At 42.5% G+C, this 20708-nt stretch overlaps 1 protein-coding gene across 1 annotated transcript in view; it reads left to right on the forward strand.

Annotated features, from left to right (window-relative positions):
• LOC126203510 (midasin-like) overlaps positions 1 to 20708 on the forward strand; it is a 311918-nt gene that overhangs the window by 21864 nt on the left and 269346 nt on the right. The window contains exons 5-7 of the mRNA XM_049937836.1: positions 18851 to 18981; positions 20261 to 20424; positions 20561 to 20681. Coding sequence (XP_049793793.1) covers positions 18851 to 18981; positions 20261 to 20424; positions 20561 to 20681 — 416 coding nt within the window. The remainder of the gene's footprint in view (positions 1 to 18850; positions 18982 to 20260; positions 20425 to 20560; positions 20682 to 20708) is intronic.

Below are 20708 nucleotides of genomic sequence, written 5' to 3' on the forward strand. Positions count from 1 at the left end.
GAACCAGAGACTTCAAAAGTTCTGTGACAAGCTAGGCTGTGACTACCTGGACTTGTGCCATAGGGTTGAGAACTGTAGGGTCCCCCTAAATAGGTCAGGTGTGCACTAAACATCAGAGGCTGCTACTCAGGTAGATGACTGTGTGTGGGGAGAGTAGTCAACTCTCCTTCCAATCTGGATAATGACAGCTGTAAGAAACCCAGAAGTAACAGTCCAAGTTCAAAAGAACTGCCCGCCACAGGTGAGAGTATTAAAATCCTAGTGGAAAACTGCTGAAGGTTTTGCAACAAACTGCCAGAGTGTGAAGTGCTCATGAAAAGCAGTGAAGTCCACGTAATATGAGGTACAGAAAGCTGGTTGAAACCTGAAATTGATAGCAGTGAAAGTTTTGAAGAAAATTTAAGTGTATCTCGAAAGGATAGGCAAATGGGAAATGGAGGTGGTGTATTTGTTGCAGTAGACAAAGCTACTGAGATAGGCATTGAAGCTGAATGTAGGATTATTTGGGCAAGACTGACAAACTGACAAGGGGAGGCCACGGCGTTGGGACCACAGATTTACTTCAAACTCTGTACACCTTTAGTGGGCCATTAAAACTAAAACAACATCGTGTCCAAGTAGTAAGGTGCACTACTGTGGTAATTCCGAGAAAACCGCAAGAGAAGTTTTATGCATATCTTATGTGGCTTATGTATCTGTGCATAGGTGCCGGAAGTTAGAGTTTGTGGTGGTCAAGTGATTAGCATTAGAGCTTTGTAAGATGAACGTGTATGAGGCAAAAAGTTTTAATTTAAGCTTTCCATGTTTCTGTGACAAATACCATTGTGCAACTTGTGATGTCGAGAGCATATTCCATAAGTAATTGTGCATTACTTTTGTGTTCTGGCACGTAGTGACTTGTTATATTGCTCATTGTGATTAATGTCATTCGCATAATTATTTATTGGAGTTTGACCTGGGCTTTCGAGCCTGTCCCCTCATCCTTGAAAATTTAATTACAAATAGTAAATAGTCAAATAACATATGAAATTCACTACAGCTATATGAAAATGAATGTTTTTTTTTTCTTTATGTTACCTCTCAATTGTCATAAATTAAATAATGTGATAAGTAATGAAAAAAAATAAATTAAATGTAAATGGATTCGAACCGCAGCCTCATTCACGATCCGCTTGCAACACAAACAGTAACTGCTTTGTCACGATGACTTTTTATGATAAATTTCTTCGCATTGATACATCAGTTATGTAATAGACGCGTAAAACTTCTCTTGTGATTTTCTCGGCATTGCCAGTGTAGTGTGCCTTACTTCTTGCGCATTATATTGTTTTAGTGGCCCACTGAAGGTGTTCGAGGAAGTAAATCTGTGATCCCATCGTCGTGGCCTCGCCTTATCAGTAACACGGTCGGGCATAAAATAGTAGTCGCATCCTTCTATCGCCCACCAGACTCGTCTCCTGTTGTAACCAAAAATTTCAGAGAAAATCTCAGTTCACATGTACTTAAGTTCCCCAATCATGTTGTAATCATTGATGGAGACTTCAATCATCCAACAATTGATTGTGAATATTACAGTTTTGTTAGTGGTGGGTGTGAAAGACATCCTCTGAAACTTTACTGAATGCCCTCTCTGAAAACTACCTAGAACAGATATTTAGGAACCCCAGTCATGATGGAAATGTATTGGATCTAATGGCAACAAGTAGAACTGACCTGTTTTAGGATGTCTACATTGAAAGTGACTGTGACATGGTTGTGGCAACAGTGGCTACCAAAGTACTAAGGACAATTAAAACAAGCAGCAAGATACATATGTTGAGTAAACTAGATAAAAAAAATCGGTAGTCTCATATCTAAGTAGGAGCATGAAACTTTCAGCACAGATCAGGAGCATGTAGAGAACTCTGGCTCAAGCTTAAAAGAATATGGGAGGGAACCTCCATGGTATACAGTCACTGTAAAGAAACTTCTAAATAAACAGAGATTACTGCATAATAGATGTAAAACTTAGCTTACAGCTATAGATAAAAATATGTTAAATGAAATACGTTTAGCTGTCAAGAGAGCAATGAGTGATGACTTCAGTTACTGTGTAGCAGAACATTGTCAAATGATCTTTCACAAAACCCAAAGAAATTCTGGTCGTATTTAGAGGCAGTTAGTGTCAGCTAAGTTAGTGTCCAGTCCCTAGCGAATGAGACAGGCACTGAAATTGAGGGTAGCAAAGTAAAAGCTGAAATACTTAAATCCGTTTCCAACTGTTCCTTTACAAAGGAAAATCCAGGAGAATGGCCCCAACTTAATCGTTGTATCACAGAAAAGATGAAAGAAATACGTATTAGTGCCAGTGCTGTTGAGAAACACCTGAAGTAATTAAAATTGAACAAAGCTTCAGGGCCCGATGGAATCCTTATCAGATTGTATACTGAATTTGTGGCAGAGTTAGCCACTCTTCACACTATAATCTCTTGTAGATCCTACGAACAAAAAACTTTGCCCAGTTCATGAAAAAGGCACAGGTCCATCTGTCGACAACAACGGCAGTAGAAATGAGCCACAAAGTTACCACCCAGTATCCTCGACATTCATTTGTTGTAGAATCTTAGAACATATTCTGAGTTCAAACATAATGAGGGATCTTGAACAGAATGACATCCTCAGTGCCAAACAGCATGGACTTTGAAAACTACAACCATGTGAAACCATCTCGCACTTTTCTCACATGACATATTGAAAGCAGTCAGCTAGATGCAGTGTTTCTTGATTTTTGAAAAGCAGTTGACTCAGTACTGCACCTATGCTTATTGTCAAAAGTGTGATCATATGGGGTATCAAGTGAAATTTGTGACTGGATTGAGAACTCAAAAAATTCTATAACTATAATATCAATGAGTCACTGTTGGTATCGGGCAACTCATACAAATACCTGGGTGGTACACTTTGTAGGGATATGAAATGGAATGATCACATAGTTTCAGTCATGGGTAAAGCATGTGGTAGACCTCGGTTTATTGGTACAAGGTGTACAACTTTTGCCATTTTTCCCCCCAACATTTGAGGCTTTAATGAAACAAATTGGTTACACATGTATCATTCAAAGTATTTTCCATCGCTGGCCACTACTTTCTCCCATATTTCGGGCAGTGTACGAATCCCGCATCGAAAAAATTGTTCATCTTTTGAAGCAATCCACGAAGCGACCCAATTTGTGACTTCTTCATGAGGTTGGAAGTGTTAGTCAGCCAGGCCATGTGCCATTAATCTAAACAGGTGATAGTCATAGGGTGCAATGTCTGGAGAATATGGCGGGTGGGGTAGGACTTCCCATTTTAACGTTTCAAAGTACGTTTTGACCACTTTTGCAATGTGGGGTCGAGCGTTGTTGTGCTGCAAAATCACTTTATTGTGCTTCTTGCTGTATTGCAGCCATTTGTCTTTTAATGCTCCGCTCAAACGCATTAATTGTGTTTGATAATGAGCACCTGTGATTGTTTCACTTGGTCTTAACACCTCATAGTACATGATGCCAAATTCCCACCAAATGCAGACCATGATCTTGGAGCCGTGTATATTCGATTTGGCCATCAACATGGAAGCATGGCTGGGATATCACCATGATTTTTTGCGTTTAGGGTTATTGTTATGAACCCATTTTTCGTCCCTGGTCACAATGTGATGCAGAAATCCCTTCCTTTTCAGCCTCTGAAACAACTGTTCACAAACACACAAACGCCATTCAATGTCTCTTGGTTTCACCTCACACGGGATCCAAGTTCCTTCTTTCTGAATTATACCCATTGATAACGAGCACCTGTGATTGTTTCACTTGGTCTTAACACCTCATAGTACATTGAGACATTTTTAAATGGCTTGCTGTGTCACTCCCACTAATCGTGCCAATTCTTTTTGAGTTTGACGTGAGTCTTCACTCAGCAATGTCTCCAATTCTGCATCTTTGAAAACATTCTCTCTTCCACCACTATGCCAGTCTACGATGTTAAAATCACCATTGTTGAAGTGGTGAAACCACTCACAACACATTCTTTCACTAATGGCGTCCTTACCATACGTACTTGAGAGCATTTGATGAGACTCAGCCACTGTCTTCTTCATATTGAAACAAAACAGTAACACCTCCCGCAAATGATGAGAATTAGGCTCGTAAACTGACATTTTAAATCAAGAACAACTTTATGATGCAGAGACAAATCGACTAATGTTTGAATGAGGTTATGTTCACTGAGGTCCAAGCTAACTGCCCGACGTCTGCGATCTGTTTCTTTCGACCGCTACTTACTGTTGTCGCCACCTATTGGCAAACGGCGGAAGCAAAATTGTACACTTTGTAGAATATGTGGAAGTGCAATCAGTCTACAAAAGAAATTGCTTACAAATCACTCGTGCGACCTGTCCTAGAATATTGCTCAAGTATGTGGGGCCCGTACCAGATAGTACTAAGAGGGGATATTGAACGTATACAGAGAAGGGCAGCACAAATGTTCATAGGTCTGTTTGATCAGTTGGAGAGTGTCACGGAGATACTGAAGGAACTGAATTGGCAGACTCTTGAGGACAGGTGTAAACTATCCCGAGAAAGTCTACTAACACCCCTCCGAAGGTGTCCAGCGCAGCTCTGGACGAAACGTTAGGAGCTGAAGAGTTTCATGGACCACGACCTTACATCCCGGAAGGTTTACCAGAAGATATGTCATCTGGTCGTGAAAGCCTTCATACTATGATCTACTAACTAAGTTTCAGGAACCCGCTTTAAATGATTACTCTAGGGAAATACTACAACCCCCTATGTATTGCTGATACAGGGATCGTGAGGATAAGATTAGACTAATTACTACACGCACAGAGGCATTCAGACAATCATTCTTCTAATCCACCATCTGCGAATGCTACAGGAAGAAAACCTAATAACTGCTATAATGGGACGCACCCTCTGCCGTGCACCTCACAGTTGTTTTGCAGAATATAGATGTAGATGTACTATGAAAAACATAGTTCCTACTGACCACTTTTGGTGAGTGGGAACTATCTTTTTCATAATATTGTTGCATTCCATTCTAAATTTTCCATTATTGTGCTGGAGTATAGATGAAATACTTTTTTGTCAACAGAGTTAATGAACTCTTGTCCCTTCTTTGTCTTCAGACATTTTTACAACAAAACCGAAGGATTAATAAAAGTTATTTTTGAGAAGGAAAGAGGAACTGGCAGCTTGATGTCCTGATTAAGTTAATTTTCTTATTTCTCAGGATCTTTGGCAGGTGTGGTAGGCATTAGAATGGCCAATGGATGAACTTCAGTGCCCCGTCATGTTAAATTACTCCACACAAAAATACAAAAAACAATGCAACAGAACCAATTTTCACGGGAGTTGCAGCGTATTAAAATAGAAACTGCTATTAACGTACTGGATTACAGTGTAGTAAATTTTGACATTACCTGTGATCGAGCAGGCAGTAGGAGTGCCAGTTCCAGTGTCAACAGTTTTGTGACGCTGCATCTGCTGTTGACTTGTCATTAGGCTCTCTGTGCTTGCACATGCTGCTCAGTGAGAAGCGGATGTGCGGTGCAAAGCATTTCTCACAAAGAAGCTACTGAAATTTCTGCCCATTAGGGCAAAGTGGATGCTGTGTAGCCCTTCGAGCTGTCTGAAAGCACTGGCAGTGTCTAGGACCAGGTGAATTGCACAAAAAGTATAATCCCCTCTGTTCTCAGTCTTCTCTGTACTTACTGCTATATAATTAAAATATGCCACATATGCAGTTTTGTGTATTAATACATACAAAAGGCTATTAACTGTAAACGTTTGTAAAATTCACAATCAGTGATAGACTGTTAGATAAACAAAATAGTGTTGCACCATTTTGAGCTTTATCGGTATATATTCCACTATAAATAGCATGCATGTCATACAGTTTTAGACACAAATTAAATATGAAGATCAAGATCCAGAGAGTGTATAGCAAATTCATGGAATAATTATTTCCTTCTCAGAGTATCCGACTCAGATAACACTTGACAACCAATTTTCAAAGAGAGATAAATTTTAGTTCCACTTTCTGGTAACATTAAAAAATATAATTATCACAATCATCATTTATGGCACGGCACTCGAAATACGATACGATAGACCTTGGACCATGTTCCAGGTGATAATGACGTAGGAAAATGATTTTCAATGTCAGCATTTAAATTTCATACAAAACTTAAATTGTTCCTCGAATGCAAAAGGCTAGCAAGCATTTTACATCGTTAAAAGCCTGCAGCGGTTTGATCCTACAGTTTTCACTGCTGCAGATGTGCAGTAGTAGGTTGGTGGCAACAGTGTTACGTCTTTACACACTGTGGTAGCTCGATTCCCAATGCTAATGATCCCGGTACTTACAGTAGCCAAGTGGTTGCTACTATTCATCAGTATCTTCCTTCAGTACATCTCAGACCCTCATAACTAGTATTCAAGTATTCAGTGTACTGTGGCTGTAGTACCTTGCAGTGCAACTTGAAGCTAGCAGTGATTGCCGCTCTTGTCTCCACTGTGCCGTAAACACAACTCTATGTCTGGTCTCTCTCAAAGTTCCACCATTCCCCCCCTGCACCACCACTACCACTACCACTACCACTACCATCACTCCTTTCAACTCAAATCCATTCCCGTTTTCAAAGATGTTTTAGTTTTCAGTGATTTGTACAGTGCTGAATCTTTGACATTGCCAGTGTGTCTCCTACATTGTTGTACAGAATAGTTTTCATTTTTTGTAAAGCATATCAGCCTTAACATACATAGATTTCATAATTGTTTCACAATAATTACACAAAATTAATTTGATTTGTCATAATGATAAATAAACAATTACATATGTGACAAAGGGGAAAAAAGTATTTCGCTGATAACTGTGTTGAAGTCTTACAGATTTTATCCAAAGCTGTGGCAACTGCTCCTGGTATTGATCAGATTTAACATATTATACCATGGCAACTACGAAATCTTCCTCTTTAATCAAATTTTGCGTGTAGGTCAACTTTCACGTTCTTGGAGGAACACAATACTTATCCTGAAACCACGGGAGGCATGCGCTGGCCCAAGTAACTGTTGCAATGTCACGCTTGCTGGGGGGAACGTGCGAAGTAAGAATGGGAGACACAGTGTTTATAAATTTAGGAGTGTCGCAGCTCCTTCTAATTTGGGTTCGGGAGCTGTCATTGGCCAGTGACTGAGCTTACTGGAGGTAGCTGCACGTTAAGCTTTTGGCCGTGAGCAACAGCTTGTGTGTATTTTTGCTTGATTCCTCATATTCATTCAGTTTTTCCTGTCTAAATTATACTTCAGGTGGCACATTGGCCACATCCCATCTGTTAGCCTTGTGCATCTGAATAATGTGCCTCAGTGTTTCAAGTGTCATTTTATTTTCTATAGTGATTGATAGAATGATGTCCACAATGGAGAGTGCTGTAAAGTGCTGACTATTTCTGAATAATTTTGTTACTTACTACTCCTCCTCTACCCTTGTAAGACCCCGCCCCCCTCCCCCACCTACTTGCTGCAGCTCACTATTAAGCGGTTGAAGTGGACAGATAGTAGAGATTTTTAAGTTCTCTTTACAGAAGACATCTGTGTTTGTTTTAACCATTCTCACCAAGTGTTTAATTTACCTTAACTCGACGTGAATGATACGGGTCTCAGTTTTAAACATTGAGTGAGATACATTATCAACTGATGTTATAGACTAATGTGGTTCCAATGATCTAATATTCGAACAACCGAAAGACAAAAGGCCTATGTATTATAAAATGCATTAGTCATATGGCGTGGATAACAGACAGACTCAAATGTCTTCAGCTCAACAACACTTTTATTAGGTCACAGTTTGGTTATAAAAGTACTGTTTGTTATGGGTCTGCAGGGTGTTCGTACCTTAAAACCATTGATGTTGTTCATCGTGAGAGGATTAGTCTCGTAAAAGTGGCCTTCAAGATGAGCTCCTTACTTAGTTCATGTACTGAAGTTGGTAGCAGGTCATTATGGTGCACCAAGTGTACAATCTATTGGTCATGCTACAGTCACCAGTCTCTCAGTTTGTAGCGCACTCTGCATTGAAATTCTCCTTTACAAATTGAGTGTGAAGGGGCCCTTGTAGGGCCTATATTACTGCGTTGAGCCTATTGTGGGCCAACCGTCGCCATGCTTTTTGAAGAGGTCTAGGGCAATTTAAAAGTTATTAAGGTACAGAAAAAATAGTACCCCAGACTGTGTTTTCAAATCAACTTTTTAATAATATTTTAGCTGAAGACCTAACTGTCTTCTAGTAAATACAGTTGGGTCTAAAGGGGGATTCTCGGTCGGTTGATCTGTGGTTGATCCTCAAGGTTCACCTACCAAATGAGTTTGAATTTCATGATGCTATGGTTTATGCAGTCTTGAGTGCATGACAGACTTCTCACACTACCAGTAGACATAAGAATGAGGAGGGAAGAGGGATGTGTCATTCTGCATGGTGCCAGAACATGTGGGGATTAAAAGAAATGGAGTGGTGTAAGATGCCTGCAAGGGACATCCAATATGGACTATTACCTCATATTTGAGGTACCAGTTTGAGGAGGCGGTGCTAGAATTAAGAAATAAAAAACTATGGCTTAAGTATTCCTTTTTGGCCATTCAGGTGAGAGGAAGTAATGTGAATGTTCCTCTCCTTAGGACCTTATCCTGTGACACGTGTTTCTCTTCCTGAAGATGACCCACCGGTGTACAGTGTTAGTGACTTTCCTTATTCCACATTTTAACTGTTGTATTTTATTTTATGAGAGGACAACAACAACAACAACAATTGGTTTACCGGCTGATCTGTCACCCTAAGTTAGCCGACGATGTGATGCGTACGGTACTCGTAGCTCGGTTCTGCGATTTGTTTGAGAGTCTACCTATGTTAGGTAGGAGATTTTAGTTTGTACTGTAGAGTGGCTGACACACAGATATTTTCTGTAAATGATTAGCCTTCCACATTATCCTTCCTAATGGTTTAGGCTGTTCCTTGCTTTCCTGTATTTTAACAGCAATTTTAGGCTTTGTATAAAAGAGGGTGAATCTGTAAACTTATGGGAGAGTATCGTAGAAACTAAAAATGGACTTTTAACAAAGATCTTATGGTTTCAGTTGAAGAACTTTCGAGATTTTCTTCACATTTGTCACTGAGTGTTTAAGTATGCTAATAACCGTGCTGTTGACAGCACATGTGTATTTCAGTTTTGTAAGTTTTTTAGCATGGTGCCTGACATATTGCTCCCAGTCTGCTCACAGTGGCTGAGTTTCAAACCTCCTCCCCCCCCTCCCCCATTGCCTCCCCCTTTCCATGTAATATTTGAGATTCATGTGAAATAAACCCTTGTGGCACGTGGTGTGAACCACATTTCAGGCCTTATCATACAGTATGTTGTAATTGTCTGTCGTCATAGAGACTGTAAACTTCCAGTATGGTTTGGTACTAATATGTTACTGGAAAAAAAAGAATTGAAGAAAGTTTCCTGATTCATTCAAATTTTATTATAGAAGTGACACATATGGAGTACACAGAGTGATTACATTTACAGATAAATTGCTCAAATGGTTCTGGAGTGCCAGTTGTGGAAGGATGCTGAAACAGCCACATTAGTGCTCAGTGTGTTCTTCAAGTGCAGCATCGCAGGTGCTGGCTCTGGCATGCAGTCGATAGTAGAGGTGACGGGTGCTGTTTCGTGATACATTATTCCACACCTGCTCAACCTGTTTGTGTAGGTCTTTAAGAGTTGCACGTATAAGAGTCATTTGTTGTGCCATCATGTCCCACACCTTTGTTCTGATACAGGTCCAGCATTTGTACTGGCAAGGGAAACTGCTTGTCATCTTGTAGGGCATGTTGTTTCATAGACTGTGTGTGTGTGTGTGTGTGTGTGTGTGTGTGTGTGTGCGTGCTGTGTGAGTGAGAGCATTACATCATCATCTTGTAGCATGAACTGATCAAACAACATTCTTCACTTACTGAGCACTTGTCAGTATTCTCTTCACAAACACCAGAGGTGAGAGTTGTAGCACCACATTTAGTCTTATGGTCATAGGGATTCCCTTTTAATGGGTAAACACAGACAGCATTTTGGTAGCCATACCATTATGCCATCCAATGTTGGATGATATTGAAACTATTATCAGTACACCGACCATCCCTCCCCGTCCCCCATGTGGCGTAATCTGTCATCAGATCAACATCGACATCATCTTTCCAGGTGTTCTAATTTTTTTTTCCCAGCAGTATTTTACAAGAAAGAGAGAGAGAGAGAGAGAGTATATTCAATTTAATTTTTTGATGAAAATTTTATAGCATCTTAAGTCAGATTTGTGATTAAGTGCATGTCTGTGCTGTTCGTTCTAAACATTGGAGCAATATTAGCTGTTTCGTGGTGTATCTTGATAATGTCCTCAAGAGTTGATTACTAAATGAATTGACTGCTTGTGGCACTGAAGTATATGCAATCTGAGCAATTGAGAAGTATTTGAGATACAAAATTCCTCTCCTAGTACAACTCCCTAAATGTAAATGGAAATCCATTTTGTGCATGCACTTCACAGGCTGTGGTGTAAAATATTTCGAAACCCCTCCGTCCTGTTGAAGCTGGAAACGGAGGTGCTATGCGGGTTATCAGGAGCTGGGAATATGGTGCAGCAAATGGACAGCTGCAGCAGCCAAGGAGGGATGTAATATGTGAGCTCACATTAAATGCAATGTCTTCTCTGTTGAGGCAAAGGGTCGCATTTCGTGGGGTTGACAAGTGGCAGGGAGTGAAAGGAACAAGAAGCTGCATTCAGTGAAGGTGAGAGTGGGTACTGTGAACTCACTTATGGATTAGGAATTTCCAGTTGTTTCACTGATTCCTTCTCCAGTGAAAAAACACACTAGAATGCCCTGCGCCAGTAGGTCACATTTTGGGAAGGCGTACAAAGTTTTTCAGTGAGAGTGAGTCCACAGTTTTCCAAGGAACCTGTCCCCTATTTTGTGCTACGATGCACCTATTTTTTATGTTTTACACAAAACAGCTTAGATCACATTTTATGCAACTATTATGATAAATTTCTGTCAGATTACACCCTCTTCATATTTACATTTAAAATACTGGACTATTGCTACCACCTGCGTCAGCTGATAGGTGTCATTGGTTTCAGTGACAAACAACAGCCAATGTTGTTAGTAGCAACAGTCCATTATTTTAGTTGAATGTCCGAAGGTGGCATAGTGCGGCCAAGACTGATCCTAACAGGTACAAAAAACCTGATCTAGGCTGTTTTATGTGTGAAATAATGAACTGACGTCAATAAATTCTCCTGCACCAAAATAGTTCCTTTCTGTATTAAGTTTTTGTTTGGCTTCCCAACTTCTAAAGTAAATTTTAGAAAAGAGAAGTTGATTTTTTTAAATATATAATTCTGGTTTTAACTAACAAAATCGAGTTCTTTAGAAGCTTCCAGCAGTTATTATCTTACTACGTTTTATTTACGTTTTCTTTTTTACTCCTTTCTTAAATTTTATTTTTATCACTATTTTTAGTTTAATTTAATCTGGTGTGTGTTAATTTAGCGCCAGTGGAAATTAGCACATTGTCACATGTCATAAATAATTGCCTTTGTATGTTGTATTTCATTCTCATACATACAATCTTAGGTGACTGCCTTCGTAGCGACACCACTTCGCTGTAGAAACGGCCTACGACGTCACCGCCACACTTTTAATAGCGGGCCGACCGGTCCGCTGGAACAGTGAACAGAAAGATGAAAGCCCAAACACTCGGATTAAATGAAAGTCGGTACTTATCTTTATTAACGACGATACAGAACACAGTGGTGAACATGGTCTACAGAAATCTGTCTAGTTCGAGTCAGAGCGGCTTGGTCAGAGTCGGCTGACGACAAACAACAAATCTGCTGCGATGAACACACAACTGACTAGCAGGTACACAATTCGGTGGCGAGTATACAACTGAGCGGCGAATCCAGAACTGTCCTAGCGCTCGCGACTCCAGCGCTTAAGAAGCCAGAAGCCAGCGGTGGCGCGCGCAGACTTGCGGCGATTTCCTGTATCGCTGGCGCTGCTTATGCGGACGGCGTCCGGACTTGATGCTGCCAACCTTTTTGGCAGCGGGCTCGGTTGGCATTACTGGCTAGGATATAACACTCCTCCCCCCCAAATCGCCGCACCGTCGTTGAATAATGACGTGGCGAGCGTCGACGGCGGGGGAGGGGTCTGGCCGCAGACGTAGCAGAAGAGACTGTTGTCGGTGGCAGTCCCCGGTCCACACCCCAGCATTGGCTGCGCGGGGCCTCTGGAAACACCGACTGAAAACCGAGGTCAGGGTGCATGCCTGTGACCACGGGCGCAGCTTCTGGTACTGGACGCGACGGGGCGTCGGGACCCACGAAGAGAGGCAGCGTCTCCTGACGCAGCGTCGACGGCTGCTGAGTGGGCGCCGGACAAGGCGCTGCGGTGTCAGACTCCTTGGGGGTGCCCAAGGAAAGCGACTGCAGTACAGGCTGCACAGCCACCGCTGAGGGGTCGACGTCCATCAGCTCCGAAGGCGGTGGCGACTGAAGAGGGACCGCAGGCGCCGGAGCGACCACCCGGGGCGCTCCCGCATGAAGCTGCGCGGGAGGCATCAACGGGACGGGCTGTCGGCGTGGTAGCGGCGACGGCTGCTGCTGCTGCCCTGGGGGCGGCAGCGAAGTCGGAAGGCGCGGCTGGAACCTGCCGCGGACCAAATCTGTGGACAAAGAACGAGCGGCAGAATCCGGGCGGCCAGCGCGGCGCAACTGGTTCTGATGCCTCCTGTGCACCCCAGTAGCACCTTGAACAGTATAAAAACCGTGACCCTGGACACTTATCACGGTACCACGTTCCCAACGACGGCGACCGTGATAAACTCTGAAAAAAACGGCGTCATTGCGCTGAAAACGCGTGCGATGCTCAGAAGCGGCGGGTCGATCCGGGGGGTGCAACAACCGTAGTAGGGTGCGATGACGACGGCCGTGGAGAAGCTCCGCAGGCGAAGGGCCGTCGCGTGGCGTGGTCCGGTACGACGACAGGAACGTGATGAGGGCCTGCTGACGAGAATACGTAGCATGAAGGCGGTCCATATGATCCTTGAATGTGCGTACAAAACGTTCCGCTGCACCATTCGATTGAGGGTGGAACGGCGGAGTAAGAACATGGCGAATGCCATTGGCAGAACAAAAACCTTCAAATTCAGCAGAGGTAAATTGTGGACCATTGTCAGACACTAACACTTCTGGAAGACCCTCAATACAAAAAATTGAAGTCAACGCCTGTATAGTTTGTGCAGACGTTGTAGACTGCATGGGCACAACAAACGGAAAATTACTAAATGCATCTATCACGATGAGCCAACGAGAATTCCAATATGGACCAGCGAAATCAATATGTACTCGCTGCCAGGGACCGGCAGGGCGTGCCCACTCAAAATAGCGTTGAGGCGGAGCAGCTTGGTGTTCGGCACACGTCGAACAATCTGTAGACATCTGCGTAATCTGCTTATCAATGCCGATCCATGTACAATGACGGCGGGCAAGCTGCTTGGTGCGGACCACTCCCCAATGACCTTGATGCAACAAGTCGAGGACCTTGGATTGGAGCACTTGGGGAACCACTACACGAAGCTGGTCATTCTCGGTGCGTAACAGCAAAACTCCGTGCGAAACAGACAACAGATGACGTTGCGGATAATAGCGACGAACCACAGGATCCGATATGTCCTTTGCCTTGGACGGCCAACCACGTTGAACAAAACATAATAGTAAACTCAGATGAGGATCCGTAGCTGTCTCACGTGCCACCTGACGATAATCAATCGGAAAATCCCGGAGGGATTGATGCTCATGGGCGTCAATCTGATGGCAAGAGTCGTCAGAGGAATCGAAGACATCATCCGCAGCAATCGGCAATCTAGAAAGCGCGTCAGCGTTTGCATGCTGAGCTGTAGGGCGATACAGTATCTCATACTGGTATTGTGATAACAAAAGAGCCCAACGCTGTAGTCTCTGAGCTGTCCGCTGAGGAACTGGTTTAGACGGATGAAACAGCGACGTCAGAGGCTTGTGATCTGTTACTAAATAGAATGGTCTACCATAGAGGTAGTGATGGAATTTTGTGACACCGAACACAATAGCCAACGCTTCCTTGTCCAAGTGGCTATAATTACACTGAGCTTTGTTTAACAATTTAGATGCGAACGCAATAGGACATTCGGTGTTACCGACTCGGTGAGACAACACAGCACCGAGGCCGAAAGAAGAAGCATCACAAGCTAACACCAGAGGCTTGTTAGGGTCGTAATGGACCAGACAACTATCATTCAATAAAGCCTCTTTAAGCTGCTGAAAGGCTGATTGGCAATCAGCTGACCACACAAACGGAACATTCTTACGGCGGAGACGATGCAACGGTGCAGCAATCTGTGATGCATTAGGTATAAACCTAATATAATATGTCAATTTGCCAAGAACTGCTTGCAATTCATGCAGATTGCGAGGGGCGGGCAAATCACGAATAGCTGCTAAATGTGACTGGGAGGGATGAATGCCTTGAGCCTTAATAACATGTCCCAGATACTCCAACTCCGTAAGGAAAAATGAACATTTATCGATGTTGCAACGTAGGCCTGCCTGAGACAACACTGTAAACAAACACTCCAAATTACGGAAATGTTCAGCAGGCGTCCGACCGGACACAACAATATCGTCTAAATAGTTGCAACACGATGGCACATTAGCCAAAAGTTGGGACAAAAAACGCTGAAAAACAGCCGGAGCTGACGCACAACCAAAAGGCAAACGCAGAAAACGGAACAACCCCAACGACGTGTTTATGACAAAATACTGTTGTGATTGCTCGTCGAGGGGCAATTGCAAATATGCTTCACGGAGATCAATTTTGGAAAAGAAACGAGCTTCCCCTAACTTATCCATCAGCTCGTCCGGTCTAGGCAAAGGAAAAGAATCAATGACAGTCTGAGGATTAACTGTCGACTTAAAATCAGCACACAAACGTAACTTGCCAGACGGTTTCTTTATAATAACTAAGGGAGAAGCCCACTGGCTCGCTGAAACGGGTTGAATAACACCGTCGTTTTGCCAACGATGAAGTTCATCTTCTACAGGTGCCCGGAGGGCGTGAGGCACTGGACGAGCACGAAAAAATCGAGGCTGAGCATTATCTTTTAACGTAATATGAGCGGCAAAGTTCGCAGCACAACAGAGTTCGTCTTTAAATATGTCACTGTATCGTTTACACAAATCGGTTATGCTGTCTTGAGGAATAACAACAGAATTAAGTTGCAACACATTGTCTTGGATAGACAGGCCAAACAAGTCAAAACAGTCTAATCCGAAAATGTTTACACTGTCTGTAGCGCGGAGCACTGTGAATGAAACCGTTTTTGTATTGCCCCGGAATGTGGCTGGCACGCTACATACACCTAACACAGGAATTTGTTCTCCACTATAAGTAGCCAAAGAATGTTTTGCCGCTGAAAGTTTAGGGCGGCCGATAGCCGCATACGTAGCACTATTTATGAGAGTCACAGACGCACCAGTGTCTAATTGAAAATTGAAGGTCTTATCCTGGATGCGTAGCTTCACAAAGAGTTTAGTACACTGTCTCTGGATCGGTGCAGTGGAGGCGGAAGACACAAAATCAGCGCGTTTAGCGCGTGTTCGCTGCTTACGACAACTCGTGGGTTGGGCGGGTGGAACAACAACTCCCGCTTCACTTGCAGTCTGTACATTATGTGTTACAGCGTTTGAATTACGCGTGGGTCGCCTAGCAGAGGGCCGGGTGGGTGGCTTATTGCGAACAAGTTTATTACCCACACGAACCGTGGAAGAGTCTTTAAACGCGACCTTCTGGGCGGGCTGGCTTTGAAGAACATGAATATCCATGGGCTGGGCAGCACTAGAATTGGTCTTGCATTTACGCAAACAAACAGTCTGGATGTGTCCTTTCCTTTGACAAAAGTGACAAACCGCGTTTCTTAACGGGCAACGTTCACGAGGATGAGCAAGAACACACTTAGGGCAAGACTTAAGTCTATCATTTTGCACACGCGGCTGACGAATGTGTTTAACATGACGCGGCCGGCTAGTGTTTACAGTCTGACTCTGCCGGTGGGGTCGCGGGCGTGACATAACTTGCTTAGCACAGGCAATTTGAGAAATACATGGCTGATCTAACTCACACTCAGCATAGTCAAAAGTATCTTGGGCTTCAATAATGTTCATCACAGTCTCTAATGACGGGTCAGGCAACTTTAAGATAGCAGCACGAATACGAGAATCTGCAATGTTTTGAGTAATAGCGTCTCGTAACATGACATCACTGTAGGAAGCTCCACACACACAATTAAATCGGTACTGACGGGCGAGGCCCCGTAAATCTGTTAACCACTGTTTATTAGATTGATGTGGCAGTTTCTTTAATCTGAAGAACTTGAATCTGGCCGCTGCCACATGAACTCGCGACTCGAAATACTCAGCAAGCTTGGTAACAACAACGTCATAGTCTAAAGCTTCTGGCTTGGATTCCGGGAACAACTTACAAAGTAGTCTATAGACTTCCACGCCTGCAGTGGAAATTAAATAAAGCTGCCGCTCATTACCTGTGAATTTGTAGACTGTCATGTGCGCCTGCAACTGCGCGAAATATTCTTGCCATTCTTCTCGTGATGCCTCAAAAGCACGAAAAGGCGGTGCTGCCTGTGCTTGTTCCTTGTGTGGTGGTGGATTAGCCGCTTGTTTGGCGATTGCTTCCACCAGACTTTGTATTTGCTGACTCTGTAACAAGATCAACTGTTGTAATTCGGCAGACATAGTGAACACAAATTAAACCAGCCCCCAAAATTCTATCTCAAGAAACAAGTTGAACCAGCCCTGCACACGAGTTCGGAAGTCCTCGTCGCCAGTTTTGTGACGGCCTTCGTAGTGACAACACTTCGCTGTAGAAACGGCCTACGAAGTCACCGCCACACTTTTAACAGCGGGCCGACCGGTCCGCTGGAACAGTGAACAGAAAGATGAAAGCCCAAACACTCGGATTAAATGAAAGTCGGTACTTATCTTTATTAACGACGATACAGAACACAGTGGTGAACATGGTCTACAGAAATCTGTCTAGTTCGAGTCGGAGCGGCTTGGTCAGCGTCGGCTGACGACAAACAACAACTCTGCTGCGATGAACACACAAATGACTAGCAGGTACACAATTCGGTGGCGAGTATACAACTGAGCGGCGAATCCAGAACTGTCCTAGCGCTCGCGACTCCAGCGCTTAAGAAGCCAGAAGCCAGCGGTGGCGCGCGCAGACTTGCGGCGATTTCCTGTATCGCTGGCGCTGCTTATGCGGACGGCGTCCGGACTTGATGCTGCCAACCTTTTTGGCAGCGGGCTTGGTTGGCATTACTGGCTAGGATATAACACAATCCCCCCCACGAACCATGGACCTTGCTGTTGGTGGGGAGGCTTGCGTGCCTCAGCGATACAGATAGCTGTACCATAGGTGCAACCACAACGGAGGGGTATCTGTTGAGAGGCCAGACAAATGTGTGGTTCCTGAAGAGGGGCAGCAGCCTTTTCAGTAGTTGCTGGGGCAACAGTCTGGATGATTGACTGATCTGGCCTTGTAACACTAACGAAAACGGCCTTGCTGTGCTGGTACTGCGAACGGCTGAAAGCGAGGGGAAACTACAGCTGTAATTTTTTCCTGAGGGCATGCAGCTTTACTGTATGGCATGGAGAGCTGAATCAAACCAGACTCAGGACTGAAGACCACAACAACATCGTATAATTCTGTATTTGGGGAAATATAAGAGGGTCATCCAAAAAGTAAAGAATGATTGTGCATCATGCCCGGCCCTGACCCGCACCAGGTCTGCCAGTTAGTTCCTTTCCCTGTCTCAGTGTGAGCTGAGGTTCCCTACAGAATGATCACACCTCTTTGTTCTGTAACATTTTGAAATGGAGACATTCGTCAAGAATCCTACCAGATGCGAAGTGTGTAGTGTCATTTGTTTTCTGAGTTCGTGCCAAGAGGAGGAACAATCCATTCAGAGGCCTGCTGTGAAACTTTTCAACAATTTTGACATGCTATTCAAAAGGAGAGAGATGGAATGTTGCCGGCAAATACATTTTTGATTTGTGACAGTGCATGGCCTCATGCATCAGCATAAACACAGCAAGAACATCAGTGTCGTAAGTGGGAAGTTTCTGAATATTTTCCTTACAGCGCTGACTTGGCGCCAAGTGTTTTTCGCATATTCTTGACACTAAAGTAATTTTAGAAAGGAAACAGTTCATTAACAATGAACAAAAGTGACATCTTCACTCACATCTTGGCTGTAGAACAATACAATATGGTGAATTGAAAAACTTATCTCATGTAACAATAAGTGTCTTGACTGCTATGTTGACTACATTGAAAAATCGAGTAAGGTAGAGGATCTTTGTAAATAAGTTTTGTGTTGTAATTTTTCATTTTTATGAGGTTATGTGAAAATATTCCGTATTTTGTGGACAACCCCCATATGAAACAGTATTATGTAAGTTCTTTCAGAATATGGAATGTCATGTATTGAAAGCATTAAATTACAACTAGCCACAGTGAGACCAGATATGCTATTTCTGCAATATTCAGCCTATTCTTATTTGAGCATGTCTTGTTTCTTGTTACAATCAGCATGAATTAGTGTATTGAATGGTTAGTGTGCCATTTGGTAGAAAATTTCCAGTGTTACAGCAAATATGTCACATTTGCAGGGCGTGGTGGCCTCCCACACCTGACTAAAATCCAGCTTGGTGATCAGACAGACAGCAAAATGCTGCTTGGTTCATATCGCTGCACTGATATCCCTGGGGAATTTGTTTGGCAGTCTGGAGTCCTTACAGAGGTAATAAACACTTTGATTAGGAACATTGCTTCTAGTTCTCACTGAGCTCATTCAAATGTGATAAGTATTATAAATTTTAGTAAAATGTAATTAATTGAAGATATCTTTAAAAACTGTGCTAATTATTGTTATTACAAATGCGGCGTATATTGTGTGAAAGATGAGTCATGTACAGTAAGAACAAAGGTCTGTTACACAGGAATCAGTTTGCATCTGCTAGGGCAGTATAAATTGATGATACCTATATAGGCCGGCCGGGGTGGCCGAGCGGTTCTAGGCGCTACAGTCTGGAACCGCGCGACCGCTACGGTCGCAGGTTCGAATCCTGCCTCGGGCATGGATGTGTGTCATGTCCTTAGGTTAGTTAGGTTTAAGTAGTTCTAAGTTCTAGGGGACTGATGACCACAGAAGTTAAGTCCCATAGTGCTCAGAGCCATTTGAACCATTTGATACCTATATGTTTGTTTTCCTTAAAGAGAAAAAGTGGCTAAGCTTTACTAATACCATATGTATTAAAAATAAAATGAAAGGAATAATGAGTGTTTCAATATACAAAAAGGATTTGTAATGAAAATTCATGGAAATACTTTTTGATTCCTGACACAAGTTAGTTTGATATTCAGATTTGAGATAATCACTGGATTACATTCTGAGCAATATTTCTTGTAATTTCTCTGCATATTGCATGCCCAATTCTTGTTAGAAACACTAGGTGATGGTTTTTATCTTTTAATTTCATGAGTTTATTTTTGTTTATTAGATATAAAGTAATTCTCATCTCACTCTCTTACTTTTTCTAGTCTACTATCAGTTGATTATTCCCCATAATTTAATTATTATTTCCAATGAGGTGGGGAGTAAAAACAGCCTTTAATTGTATACAGGTAGTGTTAAATAATAAATAGGAACATAGACAAAGGGAATGAAGCTTGTGTGTTTATATGAGCAGGTGTGGAAACACTGGAGAAGATGGAAATTTGAAAATTCTGATACATCGTTAGACTTCATGAAAACATGCCATTCCACTAGTTAATGTCTCTACTCGTTTCATCGGTTGTATCCCACCCAGGAGTTTCTATTTTTTTATATTATCATTAGTATTTATATTTTTACATGTAATATGCATATTATGTTTAGCTCGTATTTGTCATTGCAGCTTACTGTGATTATTTCTTTTTGATAATATTGGGTATATCCATTGCGATATAGCTGTTACTGTAAATTTTACATTGCGTAAAAATTAAAAGGTACAATAATTTTCGCATTTCATTGTTTACAGGCTGTGGAAAAAGGCTATTGGTTATTGCTGGAAGACATTGATTCAGCACCAAGTGATTTAGCTTCTGTTTTGGCATCTCTTCTTGAAACAAGACATCTTTTTGTGCCAGGATATCGCGATTCAATACCAGTAGCTCGTGGGTTTCAACTGTTCTTGACTCGAAGGTTGGTATAGTTCTAAGAATTACAAAAAATACGAAAAATGATTGGTCGAATGCTAGAACTCTAGTTAAATCCATAGGCCCTTTGTTTGAAATTTAAATTATAATTTTCTTTCACATTTTTCATCTCATTTTCATAGATTTACTAAGAGTGGAAGTGAAAAGATAAGTGTGTCATCATCACTGTTGGAGTCTCATTGGATCACAGTGGATATCAAACCTCTTAAAAAGGCAGAACTGCTGCAAGTTGTCAAGGGGGTGGTAAGTAATTGCTCGAAATTAATTCAG

This window comes from Schistocerca nitens, chromosome 9 (genome assembly GCF_023898315.1).
Source record: "Schistocerca nitens isolate TAMUIC-IGC-003100 chromosome 9, iqSchNite1.1, whole genome shotgun sequence".
NCBI lineage: Eukaryota > Metazoa > Arthropoda > Insecta > Orthoptera > Acrididae > Schistocerca > Schistocerca nitens.